We start from the raw sequence: 19,200 nt of genomic DNA, 5'->3' as shown, positions 1-19,200 counted from the left end.
TGCTGTACAGCAAGCCCACCTTCTCCATGAGTTTATCACACTTGTTTCTGATCAAGTGCACTCCAAAAAAGCCAAAAAAAAAAAAAAAATTTTCGAAACCAAAAATTTGAACCTTCCACATGCATTCTTCTGCTCAGTGGATTCCAGAACCTTTCTGCTGTGTTGAAATCATTGTGTGAGCTGCTGAGTGTTTCCCTGCCCTTCATTCTGTGAAAATCTGCCTTCCAAAGGCAAATGGTGCTCCCAAAGCAAGGTGAAGGTAGTGTGCTTAATTGAGGTGAGGACATGACAGTTTGAAATTTGTTGACAGGCAGCATGGCTTTAGTGGAAGATGGGTGGTGTAATGGGAGAAGTGAGTCATCTGCAGTATTTGAGATAAACAGCCTGAATTTAGATGCAGTTTTTGGTGGCAGTATTAATGTTTATAACAGTAATGTCACCTACTCCATGTAGTTTCACATTACAAATACTCAGCCCTGCTGTACCTGTGGTCTCAGGTAAATGAGTAATTTTAGAATGCTGAATTCTGTGCATCTTGAGCATTTGTGGTTTATCCTCAGCACTCTCCTTGGGGCCGTATACCTATCGATATCAAGGGTCTATTGTAATTTTTCCTATTCATCATTTCATGTAACTCTCAGGGTAGCGCTTATTCAAGTGGTATAGTGCTTAGGCCCTGGGTTCAATCCCCAGTACTGCCAAAGTGGCGGGGGGGGGGGGGAAGAAAGAGAAATGCAGGGGGACTTGCACAGTATGTCCCTGCTTGTGTTTGGCTTCCCTGGCCAGTGTAATGTTTTGAGGTGCATCTGTGTAGTCAGGTCTTGTTACTCAGGGGTTCCTTTTCATTGTTGAGCCATTGGCTTTACAGATCTACCTGATCATCCCAAGAAGGGAGAACCATAGCCCTCCTTAGGGAACTTGGAAGTGATTTTTTTTTTTCTCTTTTCCAGCCTAGTGTTAGCAGTGCACAAAAGGCTGTCTGCAGATGATTAGAGTTGAGAGGCTTAGAGGCCATTTAATTTAGTCCTGCATCCTGGCTTGTAGCATCTTGGCCAGGCCTGCCATCTTTCTTTTCTTTCCTTTTGAAGCTAGTCTTGTGGCCACATCACACCTTTAACTGGTTTAGGGTTAAACAAAGGACAAATTGAACCTTCTCTGAATGATTCTGGTTGGGGATTTCCTTACGCGTCGTACATACTAGGAATCGAGGGACCAGTCAGCTGCAGTAGCTGGAGCTGGAAATAGGTCCTGTTTAGCGCAGAAGTGCTGAGGTTCAGGAATTAGCCCCAGCACTGAAGCTGCCGAACTCTGGTGGAGAACGGAGCCATTCTCTTGCCCCTTGTTCCCAGTTCCTTCCTCCTCCCCTCCATTTCTGTCTCTCTGTCTGTCTGTCTTTCTCACACACATACACACAAATATTTAGGTATAGTGACTCGCCTGAAAGTCTAGGTTGCTCTTTTTTGAAGAGATGTTGTGGGGGAGGGAGCAGGAGGAGGTTGATGAAGAATCACCGCTCTATAGGCAGAGCCCACTCTACAGTGGGAGTTCACTAACAGTAAGAGTGTGCGGCAGCCTCAGTGAGGCCCTGCAGGTGTCACTTCCTTCCTTGCTCTTGGCTTATGCAGGTGTTTGCACACTGGAAGGACCTGGGAACGTGTTGTGAATAAAGCACCCCGGGGACTATCCTGGCCAGCTGCACAATGGCCTTTTTCCCTCTGCAGTTCTAATGTGTTGTCAACAGCTTAAGGGACCCACTTTTTTTTTCTGGTACTGGGATTTGAACTCAGGGCTCTGGAACTTGAGTCACACCTCCAGCTCTTTTTGCTATTTGATTTTTTTTTTTTTTAGATAGGGTCTTGTGTTTTTGCCTGGGGATCCTTCTACCTATTGCCTCCAGTGTAGCTGGGATGATTAAGATAGGGTCTTGCTAATTTTTTACTGGGATTGTGATCCTCCCAATTTCCGCCTCTGGAGTAACTGGGATTACAGATGTGAGCCTCTGTGCGTGGCCTGGGGACACATTTTGTGTGCATTCTTGCTGCCAATTCTTGTTAAGTGCTCTACCTTTGACTGAGCTACATCCCCAGCCCTATCACCACTAATTCTAATAACCATGTGCTCCCCAAGACCTTGCTCTAGGATGTTAACGCTTAGTGCAGCAGCGTTGGGAGGTGTTGAGGTCACAGGGCTCCACCTCATGAACAGATTATTGCTGTCATGAAAGGGCCTGTGGCTGTGGCTGTGCTCTCTTTTGCTGTGTGACACCTTCTGCCATGTCATGATGCAGTCAGAAGGTCCTTGCAAGGTGCTGGCCCCTGATCTCCCCAGCCTCTTGAGGTATAAGAAATCAGTCTTATTCTTGATAAGTTCCCAGTGGTGGTATTCTGTTAGAGCAGCACAAATGGAGCAGGCACCACGCATCACAGGGCAGGCTTTACTCATATCTTAGCTAGCAAACTCATGTTGGCATGGACATCCCCACAGGTCAGCCTGGCTGTGGATGCCACATTACTCCGGTCCCTCCTCCCTTACGGATGTGGATGTCACACGGTGGGGTGGTCCTTCCTTCCTTCAGTGGCTCACTCGTTCATTGCTTACCACCTGCCGTACTGTGCCTGGAAGTGCGGTGGGAGTTGTGAGTGGGTCACCCCAGGAAGCCTGGCAGCCTAGGAAGGAGCCCACAGTGGACATGTGCTCCAGTCCCAGCAGGCTCCCAGCCTGGACGGCAGCCGGGATGCCTTCGGGGGAATGCTGCGCAGTTAAGACCTGGAGGTGTGTGAGAGGAGGCTGGATGCCAGAAAGGAAAGAGCCCGGGGGTGGATGGCTTTAGTCACCGGACAGATGTGCCTCGCAGGCAAGAACTACTCCTCAGCCCACCCAGCCTGCTCCAAGCATGGTTCTCACTGAGCACCAGGATTCTTTATTTGCATTTGTGAAATAAAACAAAATGCTTTGTCACAATTTTCTACAAATTGCACATCTCATTGAGTTTGAAAGGATTGTTTTTATTTAATACAACCATATGTTAAGATGTAAATAAACTCGTGGCTTTAGAGCAGAGAAATCCTGAATGAAAAATGCTCATTTCCCGCCACTTCTGGAAGACACAGAGGCTCCGAGTCTAAGGTGAGTTGCTTACCGTGGAGGTCTCGGCGGGATTCCTAAGCTTGTGAACATTTCTAGGCTTTTCTTTTCCTTTGCTGGTGGAAACCTTAACAGTGTAGCACAGTGTTAAAAACATGGAATTTTAATCTAAGTCTCAAAGCCCAGTCTTGTGACTTCCCTTAGCTGGATTTATATAAAACTACCCTGTCTTCCTGAGCCTCAGTTTCTTCTTCAGTAAAATGGCAATAATAATAAATATCCCATATAATTGAAATATAAATTGAACCTATAATCATATAATTTAAACGACTATTTTCATTTCTGTGGTTTTGTACTGCCAGAACAAATAGATATTTTAAAAATGTAATACTTGGTTTATATAAAAGAACACATCAGTTATGTATGTTCTGGGGTGTTATAAGAAAGGGAACAGACCAGAGCCTGCCAGGCAAGCTGGGGAGGGTAATAACCATGTTTCTTCTCTCTCACGCATCACCATAGCTCTTGAGTTTTCAGTTTGTCATTCCTTTGCCTTTTTATAAATAAATTATTTTTACAGTAGGTATTTTAAAAATGTGTTATCTCTACATCATATATCATTTGTTTTAAATGTTGCCTATATCTACAGATGTATATGTATACGTATGTATTTTACCAGTACTGGGGCTTGAACATGGCTTTGTGCTTACTAGGAAGGCGCTGTATTTCTTGAGCCACACCTCCAGACCTAGCTTTATACATTTTTAAAAACAACATGTTGTATGTAGTGTTCTCAAACCTAATTTTTCTCATTGTGGCTTTGAAATTGCCCCTCTTACTGTGTTTAACTGCAGTGTGTTTACTGTCAGTACTCCTACCACTCCTGTATGTGCCCACGTCTGCGTTGTACCATGGTGATGGGTGTTTAGCTTGCTGACTGTTTTCTCTCTGTAAGCAGTGCTGCTGTTTACCCATGTTTGTGTGTGCTTCCCCAAACACAGGTACACAGGTATGTAGAAATGGAGTTGTTGGGCTTTGGGTATGTAATACTGAATGTCATACGATAACGACAAATCATTTTCTAAAGCGTTGTACTAGTTTAATGCCCCTCTGCAGAGGGTAAGCAATCCCATTCTACATCTTTTCCAGTTTTTGATATTGTAAGATTTCTTAATTTTGCCAGGTCAGTGGATATAAGTGATGTCTTATTCGTGACTTAATTTGTGTCTCCCTGATTATCAGAAAGAGAGCAGTTCATTATATGCTTAAGGGTCATTTTTCCTTTCTGTGAAATTCTAGCCAGCGACTTGGGAGGTGGGGATTGGGAGAATCACAATTTTAGGCCAGCCTGGACAAAAGTTAGACTCCATCTCAGCCAACAAGCCAGGTTGTGGTGGTGCAGATCTGTAACCCCAAGCTATTTGGAGGTATCTGTAGGAGGGTCATGGTCTGGGGCCAGTCTGGGCAGAAAAGTAAGGCCCTATACAAAAAGTAACTAAACCAGAGAGCCTGGAGTTGTGGCTCAAGTGGTAGAGGCTTGACTTGAAAGCACAAGGCCTCAAGTTCACACCCCAGTATTGCCAAAAAACAAACAAACAAAAAAACCCCAGCATGGCTCTTTTGTGTAGTTATTTATTGGGTTGTTTGTCATTTTTCACATTGGTTTGTATATTCTCTGTCCTTTCTATATTTTATATACTTATCCTTTTTGGGATCTATGAGTTGTAAGTATCTTTTCTTAGTTCATAGCTGTCCCTTTATGCTATATTGCAAAGCAGGCTCTCTACTGCTTGAGCCACACCTCCAGTTCCTTTAATGTTATTAATGTTTTACCAAGCAGACATTCTTACCTCTTTTTCATATTATTTAATTATGCTGCTCACTGCTTTATTCACTGACAGAAACAGCCATTCCTCCTGACAGGTACCTCAGAAGCATACACAAGTACAGCTTAAAAATAGTGGCTGACTCTGACAACCGAGGGGTTTCACTTAACCGCAGCTCCAGGACCCACCCAACCAAGTCCACAGATGGCGCGTTAGGTCATGAAGTTCTTATTTTAATGTGGTAGAAACTCAGCATTTTCTTTATAGCTAGCTGGAGAGATGTTTTCCTCTATTTTCTGCTGAGTTTCAGAAGCTTGTTCTCCTCAGTTAAGTCCTTAGTGTGTCTGGACCTTTGAGTCTGTGGTGTGAGGAAGGGACGCAGCTCCTTTAATTTTTCCTGCACTGTGCAGTGTTTTCATGGGACCAGCACTGATGTAAGCAGCCAGCCTCCTGCACCAGTCTGGGCTCTGTAAGGTTAGCTGTGCTGTTTTAACCTTTTACTCTCCCAGTTTTTGGTTGCTTGGTAGGTACTTCCATGAAATAATTATGGTGTACATTAGGAAAGACATTCGAGGCCACTTGGCTTTGGTGGAGAAATCAGCTTGGAACTCCCCTGCTCCCCCATCCCCACAGCATTGTGGGAACCTTGATCTGTGAGTTTAATCACAGTGACTGACAATTAATGTGTGAATTGATTTGAGCATTTATCTCTGTGTGGACTTGACTGGTGATTTAGGGATTTCTCTGGCACCTTACCAAATACCTGTCCCATTCACGCTAAGTAATCAGATAGTTTTTTATTACGAGGCTAATTTTGCTATTTAAAATTTTACTCATTTGGTGCCATTTTGGCCCAGATACCCTCAAAATGCATCAAGATAGGTGGTGGGGGTCCAGCCAAGGTTCTGAGTTCTCCCTGAGTCCATTCCTTATGGAATGGTGTGGATTGGGCTGTTCACCTATGCAGAGAACTCACTCTGGGGGCCTTTTGCAGTTTCTTAGCCATGCTTAGTGGAAAGGAGAGGCCTAGAAAGACTTCCTGGAAAATTAAAACTGCTTAGCAACACTCCTGGGGCGCATTGAGAGCACATGATGGAATGTGGAAAGTAAAAGATGAAACTTTATAAAGTGAATGTAAAAGGCACCATAAAACAGGAAGGAAGTTGTCAGTTATGTGGCTGAGGACGCTGTCCGTTTATGGCTCTGGTGTGGTCACAGAGATTTGCTCAGCCTGCCGCTCTTGGGCAGAGGAAGGGGACTGCAGCCACTGCTGGCAGTTGGGAGCAATAAACCCTGTATCCAGAGGGAAGCTGTGGTCTGGACTGTGAAGTCACACTCCATGCCTGAGGCTCTTTAGGGTTTGCTCCCTCTGGGCAGGTCATGAGGAATGGTGCTTCTCTCTTTCCCTCCTTAGGTGGTGTTGTCTGGATTGAACCTGGCAGGTGGTGTTGGTGCCCTGTGCAGATCCCTGTAGGAGGCCAGTGCACCCAGTCCTTGACTCTTGCAACTCCGCCTGTACCTTCTGCCTTGCCTCATTCGAGCCGTCAGCCTGGAGGTGACTGGGCAGCCACAGTCCATCATCCACGCTGGTGGCCTTGTATCCAGTGGGTGCCATCACTGACTGGTGTCAATCAATGATTGGGAGCATGTGCCCTTGGCCTCCAAGCAGCCCAAATGCATAGAGCAGCCTCCCCCAGAGCCCTCCGTAGCAGAGACTGAGGCTGGGCTTCTTTCTACCCCATCCTTCCTTTCCCATGCAGCCCCTACACCCTTCCAGACTCTGCTTTGGGGAACACTGGTTCTCTCCCTGGCCATACCCTTTGCCCAACACATGGAGTGTGTCCCTGGGAACCTCCCCTGCCCTGTTAGGGTCTTTCACACTGGTTTCCTTAATGTTCCCATGTAGACTCCTCCTGGTCACCTCATGTTTTCAGAAGAATGCCTGAGTGAGAGAAGGTGTCATGTGGAGGCTGAAAGGGACTGGGAGGTGACTTCCTAGGTTGGGGGACATCTGGCCTTGCAGGAACACAGCATTCACATTTCCCACTGTGGTGATGCTAGCTGCTGAGCTGGCTTCGGCCTCGGCAGTGAGCCTCGAGCTTGTGGCAGCCTTGGTCCCTGGGTGGAGTGTGAGAACCGTAACTGTGCACTTGTGCCGATGAGGTTCCAGCCTCCTCTCTCCCCATTGACCTCAACTCTCACTCCCTGCTCCTGCCATCTGTCTTGTCTTGGCGCCATGGTTTCGATGCCCACAAAGTTGCCAGAATTGGGTGTTTCACAAACCCGTGAGTCCTGCTCTTCCTCTGTCCCATGTGTCTCTCTCCTCTGCTGCTTCTGTTTTGTCTTGTTTCCGTGTGCCTGGCTTCTAAGCCTGGACTGTCACAGTCATTTTCCCACTGGCCTCCTAGCTCTTTTTTTTTTTTTTTTGAGACGGTCTTAAAATGTAGCTCAGGCTGACCTTGAACTTACGATCCTCCTGCCTCCCCCAGTGCTGGGCTACTTCAACACCATGTCCATGGTAATCTTCCTAAAGCATAGGACACTCCAAACTCTAAGGTGACTTCCTGTGACCTCTTCTTGGTGCTTTCAGACTTGGTTGAATGAGTGAGGGAAGGAGTACCTGCCCTGGTTCAATGGGACCAATGCCCAGCTCCACCCATACCCTTGTCTCTGCGCTTTCTTTTTTTCCCTCCCCTCAGCCGGGCAGGTGCCTTGACCTTCGATAAGGATTCCAGAGTCGCCTCCTGAGCACTCTGAGCTACTTACAGGCAGCTGTTGTCACCAATCCCACCCTGCCGCTTGCTGTATGCAGCCTCTGCCTCCCTCTGTGAGGCTGGGCACTGCGTCAGTTATCTCAGTGGCACGCAGCCTAACATCTTGTATTTAGTAGGCAGGAAGGAAAAAGAAAGAGTTTTAAAGTCTTAATTGAGTGACTTCTCATCCTTTTTGTTATTAAAAAAAATGTTTTACTTCTTCTCCATTTAATAGTCCTTAATACCGTTGCTTCAGAAATCCCTGAGGTAAAAGTTCACTGAACTCGGTTCTGCTTTGTTGTTGGTTTTTGTTTTTTTTTGACACAGGATCTTGCTGTGTACCCTAGGCTGTCTTGGAGCTGGTGATCCTCCTGTCTTTAAGCCTGAGCCCCTGTGCCCGAGGGTCCCCACACCCACGGGTCCCCTCACTTAGCTCTGGTTGAATTCTTAAGTGTGAGGAGAAGGAAGAAAGAAGCCAGGGTGACAACCAGCACCGTGACAGTTCTGGAACGCTATGGGTATGCTGGCACGTCGGATAGCAGGGAAGAGATGCAGCCACGCTCCATGTCTTGGAGATGCATTTGGCAGCAAGCAGTGCTAAAAGGAGCGGTGTACTTACAGTCTCTGCTTCCTGATATTTAAGGAATTCATTTCACGTGCAGTCCTATAACACTGCTCCACTTTCTTTCTTGGTGAAGCCAGTGCCCCACGAGACGTGAAAGATGTCAGGTGGTGGATTCTGTTTCTCTCAGAGAAATCATGGTCCATCTTGAGTGAGGCCATGAGAGAGAGCAAGAGATTGGGGTCAGTGGATCTCATCTTGGCAGTCGTCAGCAGCCAGATTCCCTGGGGGAGGGGGAGGGGTCCAGATGGATGCTTTAAAACCTTGGTTCCTTGTAGGTTATTGCCTGCCTCCCGCCGCTTCTGTTGGAATTTACACAGTTCAGGGAGGTTTGCTGGACTAACCCTCAGTTTTTAAATCCACTAGAAATGGGACCACTCTGATGTCCATCAGAGAGCCTTCTCTCTGCTCACTGCCTTCCCTGAGAGTCTCCTGCTTACCCATGATGACTCCGCTCTCTTTTCGTCTCTGCCCTCATGATGAGAATGCACCTAGTCGTTTATCCCACTCTTTTTGTTTGCAACAGATCTTGCATCAACATGGTCTCCTGTACATTGAATATAAAACATTTACCTTTTTTCTTCTGAAGTGATTTCCTTAAATATTGATATTGCAAGTGTCCATCTGTGTATTTGGCCCAAGGAGGAGACTAGACTGGTTTTTAATATTTCACTCACTGTTGCAAAAACGTTAATTGAATGTGGACCCATCCTCAGCCCCTAGTGCACCAGGCAGTGAGTTCACACTTGGGGAGGCAGGTGGACACATGCATTTTGGAGGGCAGGGTTGTGATGTCTGTAAGCACCGAGAGCTGCAGGGTGGGACACCTGATCCTTCTTGGGCCATGGAGAGGCGTCTTGCCCAGCGAGATCATCAGGATGTGGCTGGGTCAGGATGTGGGGCTTTCCGTACGGAGGGGCAGAGGTGACAGACAACATTGCCTATGGGGACATGTGGGATCCTCAGTAGGAGAGCAGTGTAGCTGGAGGGGAAGGTGAGGGGAGAAGGGGTGGGATTGGACTGGGGAAGCAGGGACAGCATGCCAAAGAGCTTTGGTTCATGTGATGTCGTGGAGCTCAGAAAAAAAACCTAAGCAGGAAAATGACTGACAGTTGTAACATTCATGTTGTCATCCTTCCACACCAGATACAGGACATCCGCATTGCCCCCAACAGTTCCCCCATGCCGCTGCTCCTCGGTCCCCCACCCCACCTCCCTAGGCCACTCTCCGGTCTTTATCGCCAGTTATCCTTTCTTGGATTTCACATGGGTGGTGTTCTGAGGAAGTTTCTTACTGTGGCTGGCTTTTTCCAGTCAACTTAACTGGAAACTCATGCATGTGGCTGTGCTTATCAGTAGTGGCTCCTTTTTACTGCTGAGTAGCATTGTGTGGATGGGTCACTGCAGTCTGTTCTGTTGCCAGACATTTGGGTTGTGTCTCGTTTTGGATTTGATGAGCACACCTGCTGGGAATGCTTTTGTACAAGTCTTTTTTTGGACATAGATTTTCAGTTCTCGTGGGTAAGTTGACAGTGGATTTCTGGGTCTGGCTGTCTTGAAGACTATCTTGGAGGTTGGGTCAGGGAACTCGGAGCACAGTCTGGTTAGAGGTGATGGTGTTCCAGGCTCTAGCCCAGACAGGAGGGAGGGCAGGTGGGGCTGGCTCCAGGGGTACAGTAGAAAGATGAAGGATGGGGGGAGTGCAGTGCGAGGTTCTATCGAGCTTTGGACCAGCTGGAAGGCATGGGAGTGAGGAGCTGTAGGTTCTTAGTGACCGTGGGGTCAGGAGCATCCAGCCTTCTTTCTGGAAGCAGTTTGAGAGGTGTTCTGCCTTGGGCCAGGTTGGCTGTACCTTCTGAGCTATGCTCACAGCCTGGGGAGAGGATGGAGATTTCCACAAGGAAAGAATGGGCTCTAGGAGGCATCTGTGGCACTGCAGTGACTTACGTCTCTTGGAGGAGAGAGTCGTGGGTAACAGAAGGCAAGAAGACTCTTTGGGGCTCAGTTCCCTTCAGTGACTTCACTAAGAGCTGTGATGAGCCAAGACTGGGGCTTTAAAGTGTACACTGAACAAACCCTTTGTAGTATAGAGCAGGGGATCCACTGGGGAGTTAAATGCATTTTCTTTTAATGGCTTAAATGAAGCATTGCTTTTCTCAATGAAAGTTTTATATATTTGACCTGTTTAATTTTTTTTTTTCTTCCTGAAATAAAATGTGGCATTTTCTTGCTTCCCTTCTGAAACAGAGAGCTAGTAGGTTTATTGTCAGGGAGATACTCATGTGCACCATGGAAGTGGATGATGTTTCCAAATGTGAGAAATGTATTTACATTTCATTTTTTTAACTATTAAAATGAAATTAAAAGGAATAAATATTTTAATGGAACTGACTTCTGGGCTTTGCACTCAGGGTCTCACACTTGCCAGGGCAAGTGCTCTTACTGCTTAAGTCATTCTGCCAGACCTTTTTTGTGATGAGTGTTTTTGAGATAGGATCTCATGAACTGTTTGCCCAGAGCTGATTTCAAACTGAGATCCTCCTGATCTCTGCCTCCTCAGTAGCTAGGATTACAGGCGTGAGCCACTAGGGCTGGCTTGGAACTGGCTTTGATGAATGGCTTTCTTACAAATGCTTTAGAATCACAGATACCTTAAAGCAACTGAGGCCAATAGGAAAAGGGGACCAGGAACTAGAGAAAAGGTTAGATTAAAAAGAATTAACCTAGAAGGTAACACCCACGCACAGGAAATCAATGTGAGTCAATGCCCTGTATAGCTATCTTTATCTCAACCAGCAAAACCCCTTGTTCCTTCCTATTATTGCTTATACTCTCTCTACAACAAAATTAGAGATAAGGGCAAAATAGTTTCTGCTGGGTATTGAGGGGGGGAGCGGGAGGGGGTGGAGTGGGTGGTAAGGGAGGGGGTGGGGGCAGGGGGGAGAAATGAACCAAGCCTTGTATGCACATATGAATAATAAAAGAAAAATGAAAAAAAAAAAAAACAAATGCTTTAGAATCAGAATGGATAATTATGTTTTGAATTTTTTTCCCCGCTTTTTTTCTAAAACTACAAACATAGTTTTATTACTTCTTGGAAGTAATATTAGAGTCTGTCACAGCATTAAGTTAACAGCAGTCTACCTGAGTGGATGGTGGTTGTGTGCAGATGGAATATAAAACATACAGAAAGGATTTTAGATAATATAAAGTAGTAATAATGGGGGAAGAAAGAAGGACAATGCGTGCATAAGACTGACCTGCAAGGAGGAATAGGATGCTTGGAGAGACTCTGGATGGGTGGAGGCCATTGGGAAGTGAGAACCAAGGGCAATGCCGTGGAAGAGGGACTGTTTCTGAATTTTGGAGGAGATGAGGTGTCCCAGCCTATAAATCCATAAGTGGAAAAGAGAAAAGATTTTCCCATGGGAAGTATGATTACACAAAATTCGTAAACACATCAGCTCCTGCTTGTAGAATTTTCTGATCGCCTCAGTAGTTTTATTTCTGGAGCTCTTTGCTTAAGTGCATCATATCCCTTTTATCGTTCTAAGGATGAAAGCAGACTCTTTCTTAGTTGTAGGTATTTTTCTTCTTTGAGATCCCAAAGCAGCATTTCCTAAGATATATTGCACTGAAAGCTGTTTCAAAGGAAATAATTTTGTTTTCAAACAAGTTTAAGTACTGTGTTATGTTGAAAAGGTTTACTTGTCATGGCTTCTCAGAGCCTCAACATCAGATACACAGTTTGAATGTCTGAGACAAATGAGATAGACCTTTTATGTATTCATTTAATTTTTGTGGTACTGGGGATGGAATCCAGGGCCTCATGCATTCTAGGCAACTGCTCTACCACCGAGCTACATCCCCAGCCTGGACGGGCCTTTTTAACACTGACCAAACCTACAGGCTCTTTTTTGGATGGAATTCTGGTTTTGCTCTTAGTGGCGTTCTCATCTCCCACTCCCACACTGCTCTGGGTGACCCCATACTAGCCATGAGGTGTAAGTAGAGGCTCCTGCAGTGTGGGGGCTTCTTGATAAGTAGGATCTCTGTGTGTCGTCAGACAGTCTTGTCACTGTCCCTTCCTCCTCCCTCCTGCCTGAGGGGGCTGAAGCCACCTGGTATCAGGCAAACAAAAGCTATAGCTACAGGTGCCAATCAGAAGGATCAAAGGAGCTCCTCATGAAACTACTCTACCAGCCTTGGAGTTGCCATCTTTGGGCTGTTTTTGTATTATTATTATTATTTTTTAAAACTGATTAATTCATTGTAGTTAAGTTTTTTGTTACATGCATCTGAGTGATAACTCATACCAGTAAGCAGGAATTGCACTTATTTTAATCTCTTCTCTTTCCCTTTTTCCTTCTCTAAACTGTACAGAATTGCCTTTGGGAAATGTTTCCTTAAAGAGTATGAGTACACGCTGGGCCTGGTGCTGCGTGCCTGTAATCCCCTTAACCACAGCACTCAGGAGGCTGAGGCCAGCCTGAGCTACATAGTGAGACTCTGTCTCAAAAACCAAGAGCTAGGGCTGTAGCTAAGTGGTAGAGCACTCGTTCTGGCATGCACCACACGGCTTTGATTTCAGCACCACACACATTCAAAAAAAAAAAAAGATAATTTGTCATAGATTTAACCTCTTCTGTATATATATGAATTTTCTTATGTTCTTTGAACATGGAATTAGGGTTTTAAATTTTGGTTTTTTTTCTTCTATTACCTCTTTCTCTCATGAGAAATTTGTGCTTTTTTTTGGTGGTTTGAACTCAGGGCTTCGTGCTTACTTAGGCAGGCTGTCTACCACTTGAGCCACATTCCAGCCTTTTTTTAACTTTATGATTTTTTTATGCCTCTTAACATATATGTACTTTATATATGCCACATTTTTTAAAACAACAACAAGATTTTGGTTTTATTAGCCTACTCTTACCTTCTTTACACAGTGGGATTGTTCAAAGAATTAATAGGTAAATTACTCAGAGGCACATTTATTTCCATCATAATATCAGAGGTGTTTAGTTTCTTTTGAATGATTTTATTCTTGACAGGGGCACTTACCACTTTTTCTGCCTTCTTTCCTCTCAAAAACCAATGCTCTATAAGCCACCACCTTACTGCCTGGGGAACGTCTCCAGGTGACCACTCTTCTGTGAAGTTAAAGTCTCTTAGCTTGATTGCTGTCTCGGGAAATTGGTTTTCCTAGGATTTTCTCTGAGTGTTTGGCAATTTTCTGATAAAGAATTTCAGTTCTTGGTTTTCATTTTCTTAGAGGACATTTAAAGTACGTTCCACATGTGATGAGTATAAATCAGAGCGTGGACATCGAGGAGCCTCTGCACACGAGTGAGTCTCATATCCCCGTCCTGCAGCGGCAGGGCTGGGCCGAGCCTCAGTGGAGGACGCGCTCCACAGGCCCTGCTCATGTGCTGCAGTCTCCATGGAGGAAGATGGTTTCAACTCACCCTGCTCACCTGGCCTCAGTTTCCTCATGGTTACACGGGGGGACGTCATCATTGCCCAGCTCAGCAAAATCTCAAAATCATTTTGAGATGTGTGCAATCAAATACTTTTTCAAGTGCTCATACCATGTGGTAGAAAAGGATGCCCTAGTTACTGGAAAAGGATATTTGGCTTTGGAGAAGTTTACTTGTGTAAGTTTCAGTTCTGTTGCCCTTCAAATTTTTTTTTGTTGTTTTTGAGACCAGGTAACATTGTGTAGCCCAAACTGGCCTTGAACTCAAGATCTTCCTGCCTCAGCCTCCTGAGTGCTGAGAATACAGGTGTGTACCATTTGATGAGTTTTGAGAAATAGATATGGTTTATAAAACCACTACCACACAGAATATTTCCACCATCCTGAAAAGTTAGAGTTTATTTTCCTTTGATTAGCATGAAACAATATTCTCATGGCCCGTGATATTTCTTGCTCAGGTGAAAAAGTAATATATTATGGCTATTAAAGAATTCCTGTTTCATTGTTTCCATGCAAGCTGTTAATTTTTTACTCTATTTTTGCTGGCAACAAGGAAGAGGAGTAAGATGACATCATCTTCAAAGTGATGTTAAGTAGCCTCGGTGATATTGGGACATGTAATGTTCTTTAAAAATCTTCGGTTGGAAAATTAGAGATGAGGGCAAAATAGTTTGTGCCGGGTAGCGAGGGGTAAGGGAAGGTAAGGGGAGGGGGAAGGGGGGAGAAATGACCCAAACATTGTATGCACATATGAATAAAAAAAAAATAGTGTTCATTTGGAAAAAAAATCAGTAAGAACACAGTAGACTGACTTAGTTTTACTTAAGAGATTTTCCTGTGGATTTGGGGAGATTAAGGTGTATGTTAGTCACGGGGAAACAGAACCCTAGATCAATAAATTGCTTAGCTTCTTACATTTTTTTCTTACACTGTTATTGGTGCCAAATATTCAAATATATTAGAAGTTGACAACAGTTAAAACTCGTATGATTAGTACATGAACAGTGAGTCATACCAGTGGAGAACAGAAAGTCCAAAAATAGATGCAAATGCATGTGAGAATTCAGAATATCACAGACGCAGCATCTCAATTCTGTGGGGCTGATGGCCGATGCAGTCAAGATGTGGTCCTAATTAGGGAGCTGTGAGAAGAAACAATAAGCTGCATTGGTGTTTATCTGATCAGCACCACGTTAAACACCAGGGTAACATCAGGACAAATTCTAACGGAACCAAAAACTTAAACATGAAAAAAAAAAAGTACCTGCAGGACCTCCGTTTCTTCTAAAGGGCCTGTGGGGTGGTGCAGAGCCATTTGCCTCTTGGTGGATAAGTGAGAGAGAAGAGGAAGGGACTGGGTGGGGGTCTCACCTGTCCCCTCCAAGGGCACACCTCCAGTGATTTAAGCCCTCCCACGAGGTCACACCTCTTACATTTCCTACCACTTCCCAGTAGTGCTGAGTTGAGGACCAAGCCTTTAATGAAAGGACTTTTGCAGGACATTCCAGATCCAACTGTAGTTTGGATATTTTAGATAAGGTGTTTCTGGTTAATTACTTTAGCCCAGATTTCTATGAGCCTCATTAGAAGAATCTGGAGATAAAGCCCGGCAGTAGGTCCTCTGCCTGCCACAAGGAATGATGGGTGGCCCTGAACATTGCAACAGAAAAAACAGAATCTTGGCACAGCCACTGGGGGCCACGTAGCACAGGACAAGCCTCTGTCCCTTTCCTGCGGGCAGTCAGGAAAGGTGAATTTGCAGGAGAAAGGTGTATGGTTTATTTTAGGCCTGTTATCTGGGAAAATTTACTAAGCAAGTGTAAAGAGTACAGATGTCTGTGACTAAGGAAGCAAAAAGATTTGTCTTAATGAAAGCAGTTAAAAGTAGGTGATGGCTAGGTCTTCCTTTTGAAAGTGATTTTGTGAGATTATGTGGCTGGAGTATCCTTTCAATACCCTGGCGTTCCTGTTACTGTGATCGTGCATCTTGGGTGTAGTTGAAAAGGTTTCAATTCAACTTTCATAAGGAATATGATTTTTTTTTTAAGGATATGATTTTAATCTACTTTGGGTTCCAAATGTCAGAGATTTGAGAAGGAGCCAGAGTTTGTTGCTCATCCTTCACCTTTGGCGTATGTGGTTGTGGGAGTTCCCCCCATTAAGTTAGTGCACGTGCAGTCCGTGTGCCGTGTCACTCACGTGGGCAGGTGGCTGCCTCTGCGTGAGTCACAGCTGAGCGGGGTATCCTCACGCCTTGCTGGGCAGTTCCTGAACCTCTACGTTAGGCCTGGGCCATTTTTGCTTGTCATTTTATACTACACTAGATCATCAGTGTGTTGGCTTTCTGAGAATGTTTCTGGCATATGTGCTGGAAGTTTTTATAACTTTGAATTTCAGTATTTCAGAATTTATCATAATTGGTTGGTGGAGTAGTTCAAGTGGTAGAGCACCTGCCTAGCAAGGGTGAGGCCCTGAGTTCAAACCCCAGTACAGAAAAAAAAAAATCATAGAATGTATGAGAATTTTGAGAGGAAGTAAGCTGGAGTTCCAGTTTTTCCGGGGTTCCTCAGCTTGAGCACTGTTTGCATTCGGGGCTGGGTCGCTCTTCGGGTGGGGACCGTCCTGTGCGTTGTGCAATGCTCAGTAGCATCCTTGACCTCTGCCCACCAGATGCCAGGGGCACTTCCATCGGTCATGGAAGTGACACTGGCTCCAGGCTCTGCAGCTCTCTAGGGGCTTGGGGTTACTCATGGTTCAGAACAGCTGGTTTGTGCTACTCAAACAGTGGTTATTTTGTTTGTTTTTTTGGGGCAGTGATGGGGTTTGAACTCCGGGCCTTGTGCTTGCTAGGCAGACACTCTACAATTTGAGCTATGCCACCAGCCCTTTTTGCTTTAGTTATTTTGCCCAGGCCAGTCTTGTAATTTTCTCCTCCTGTCTCCCTCATACCAGGCACCATAATGCCCAGCTTGTTTTTAAAAAAATTTTTTTTATAATATTGGAGTTTGAACTCAGGGCCTCACACTCGCTAGGCAGGTGCTCTACCGCTTGAGCCACTCCGCAGCCCTTTTTGTGTTGGATATGTTTGAGATAGGGTCTCCTGAACTGTTTACGTGGACTGGCTTTGAACCATGATGCTGCCGATCGCTGCCTCCTGAGTGGCTAGGATCACAGGTGTGAGACACTGGTTCTGGCTCCCAGCTTGTTTTTGAGACAGAGTCTTGCTAACTTTTTTGTCTGGTTATGCCCTCAAACTGTGATCCTCCCATTTCTGTCTCCCATGTATTTGGGATTACAGGTGTGCACCAACACACCTGGCTCAAACATGGTTTTTGAGGGAAATGAAGTAGTTTTGTTACTGTAAGAAGAAACTCATTGAGCACAAACTGCGCTAACTCTGGAGTAGAGCCAAGTCAGGGGAAGCATCCCAGTCCTCAAAGGAAACGCGCACATGAGCAGTGAAATACCAAATGGGATGGATGGTCGAAATAAAAACAAGACGTGATGACTTCTGCCAGATAGAGTTCAGCACAAGCATAGAAAAGGGGAGAAATCGTTGATGTGGACCTTGACAAAGGAGGTCACTAAGGTGTGTTTGCAATGGCTTTCATAATGGGAAGCCATCGTGAATAAAGGCTAGGTGACTACATTACAGTTTGCCTTGGACTGTGCTTCTTATTTTAGCTTAATTAGTAATATCAGTCTTTTTGGTCCCCAAATACTATGAATTATCTGGTCACAATTAAGAGCCTGGGGACGTGAAAGTTGTTGGGCACACTTTGTTTGTTTGAGTGTCTGAGGTGCTGCCAGGCTTCTGCTGTCTGACAGTACTTCAGGGAGTGGGAAGGGATGTGGAGTTGGCTGGAGATGAGGTGGGGACCCATCTTGGACAATCCTGGATGCCATGTTAAGCAGGTTGAAGAGCCACAGTTTTTCATCTGTGTGTTGTCTGTAGCTGCCTTAGTGCTATGAGGACAGAGCTGAGCAGTTGTGACAAATACGTTTTGTCTGCAATGTCCTATCCATCTGCACCTTAAAGAGAAAGCTTGCCAGTTTCTGATCCAGCTGAAGTCACTGTCCTCATCAGATCCCTCAGATATTTTCTACAGCTTCATTTTTTTTATTGTACAAAATAATGGTTTCATTATGACATGTCTACGATTTATTTTTGAGACAAGGTCTCGTTATGTTGCCCAGGTTGACCTTGAACTCACTATGTAGCCGAGGCCCCAAATTCTTGATCCTCCTGTCTCAGCCTCCTGAGCGCTGGGATTATGGGCATGTACCAAGACACCTGGCCCACATCTTCACTGTGGATAAGGTACTTTTAAGAATGGGCTAAATTAGGTCAGTTTGTCCAAGAGCCCTGGTTTGAGGTGTCTTCCTCATCCCCCCTCCTGGAGGCTCAAGTGGGAGACTATTCATCAAGGATTTTTATTCAAGGCTCAAAAATTCATGATCCAAGGAAATGAGTGCTGACATGGGCTGGCCTTCTGTAAAAGTAGATGCTGTTGAGGAAGAAAATCTGAAGCTCAAACTGGAAAGCCAAGTTCTTGGACAGTATATAAAAACCCTCATATCCATGTCTAGTGTTTTTCAAACACCTGACACAAAAAGCTAAAGAAAGAAAGGGATTGACTTCCCCTCTATTTTATGGAATTGCTACCCCTTTTTCCTTTAAAACTTGAATTCTAAGTTATAATACCTTTGTGGCTTCACTGACTACTTCTAAAGATAATGTCAGATCTTTGTAAAATTAACTACATAACAGGAAACTTTCATGCGTTTGTGTATTATGTTAGTCTGTGAAAATGTGCAAATGTATTCTAGAGACTTAGACTTGCATGTATTTATGAAACCTGATGAATATTTTATGGAACTTGCTTTGGTACATAGGTTTAGCAATGTCTTTTACATAGGCTTACTTAATAAGATATATAAGAAAATAACTGTTGTGAGGAAGTGGCCAAACAAAATCACGTACTGAATGCCCAGTGTATGTACCCTGTCCACCACTCTGTGCCTCTTCTCCACTCACCTCTTCCTTCCCATCCTCCTTCCCCTGAGGGGGGAAAATGATTTCACTAATTTTTATTTTATTTTTTCCAGTATTGGGGTTTGAACTCAGGGCCTTCACCTTGAGCCACTCCACCAGCCCTTTTTGTGATGGGTTTTTCGAGATAGGGTCTCAAGAACTATTTGCCTGGGCTGGCTTCAAACCGAAATCCTCCTGATCTCTGCCTCCTGAGTAGCTAGGATTACTAGTGAGCCTCCAGCACCTGGCTGATTTGACGTTTGTGAAGGTTAATTTAATTGTTAATCACCTGTGAGAGCCACCTGAACTGTAATTTTTGACCCTTCACCAAAATAAGATACTTTCTTAGCTAAGGCTAATCGTTTGTGATATTTAGCAATAAGATAGGATTGGTTGTTTCTCTT

The 19,200-nt window shown here is 44.8% G+C and overlaps 1 protein-coding gene and 1 pseudogene across 6 annotated transcripts in view; both read left to right on the top strand.

Annotated features, from left to right (window-relative positions):
- Osbpl10 (oxysterol binding protein like 10) overlaps positions 1–19,200 on the top strand; it is a 293,428-nt gene that overhangs the window by 29,110 nt on the left and 245,118 nt on the right. Inside the window, exon 1 of one of the 6 annotated variants that reach the window (XM_074074054.1) lies at positions 765–3,126. The exons of the other annotated variants lie outside the window; for them this stretch is intronic. Coding sequence (XP_073930155.1) covers positions 3,071–3,126 — 56 coding nt within the window. The 5' untranslated portion in view covers positions 765–3,070. Of the gene's footprint in view, positions 1–764; positions 3,127–19,200 lie in introns of those variants that run through there. 6 annotated transcript variants of the gene reach the window in all.
- Positions 14,457–18,442, top strand: LOC141423156 (short coiled-coil protein B-like; annotated as a pseudogene).

Source organism: Castor canadensis, chromosome 5, assembly GCF_047511655.1.
Source record: "Castor canadensis chromosome 5, mCasCan1.hap1v2, whole genome shotgun sequence".
Taxonomy (NCBI): Eukaryota; Metazoa; Chordata; class Mammalia; order Rodentia; family Castoridae; genus Castor; species Castor canadensis.
Note: the sequence above shows the minus strand (reverse complement) of the source record. Positions and strands in the feature narration are given on the sequence as shown.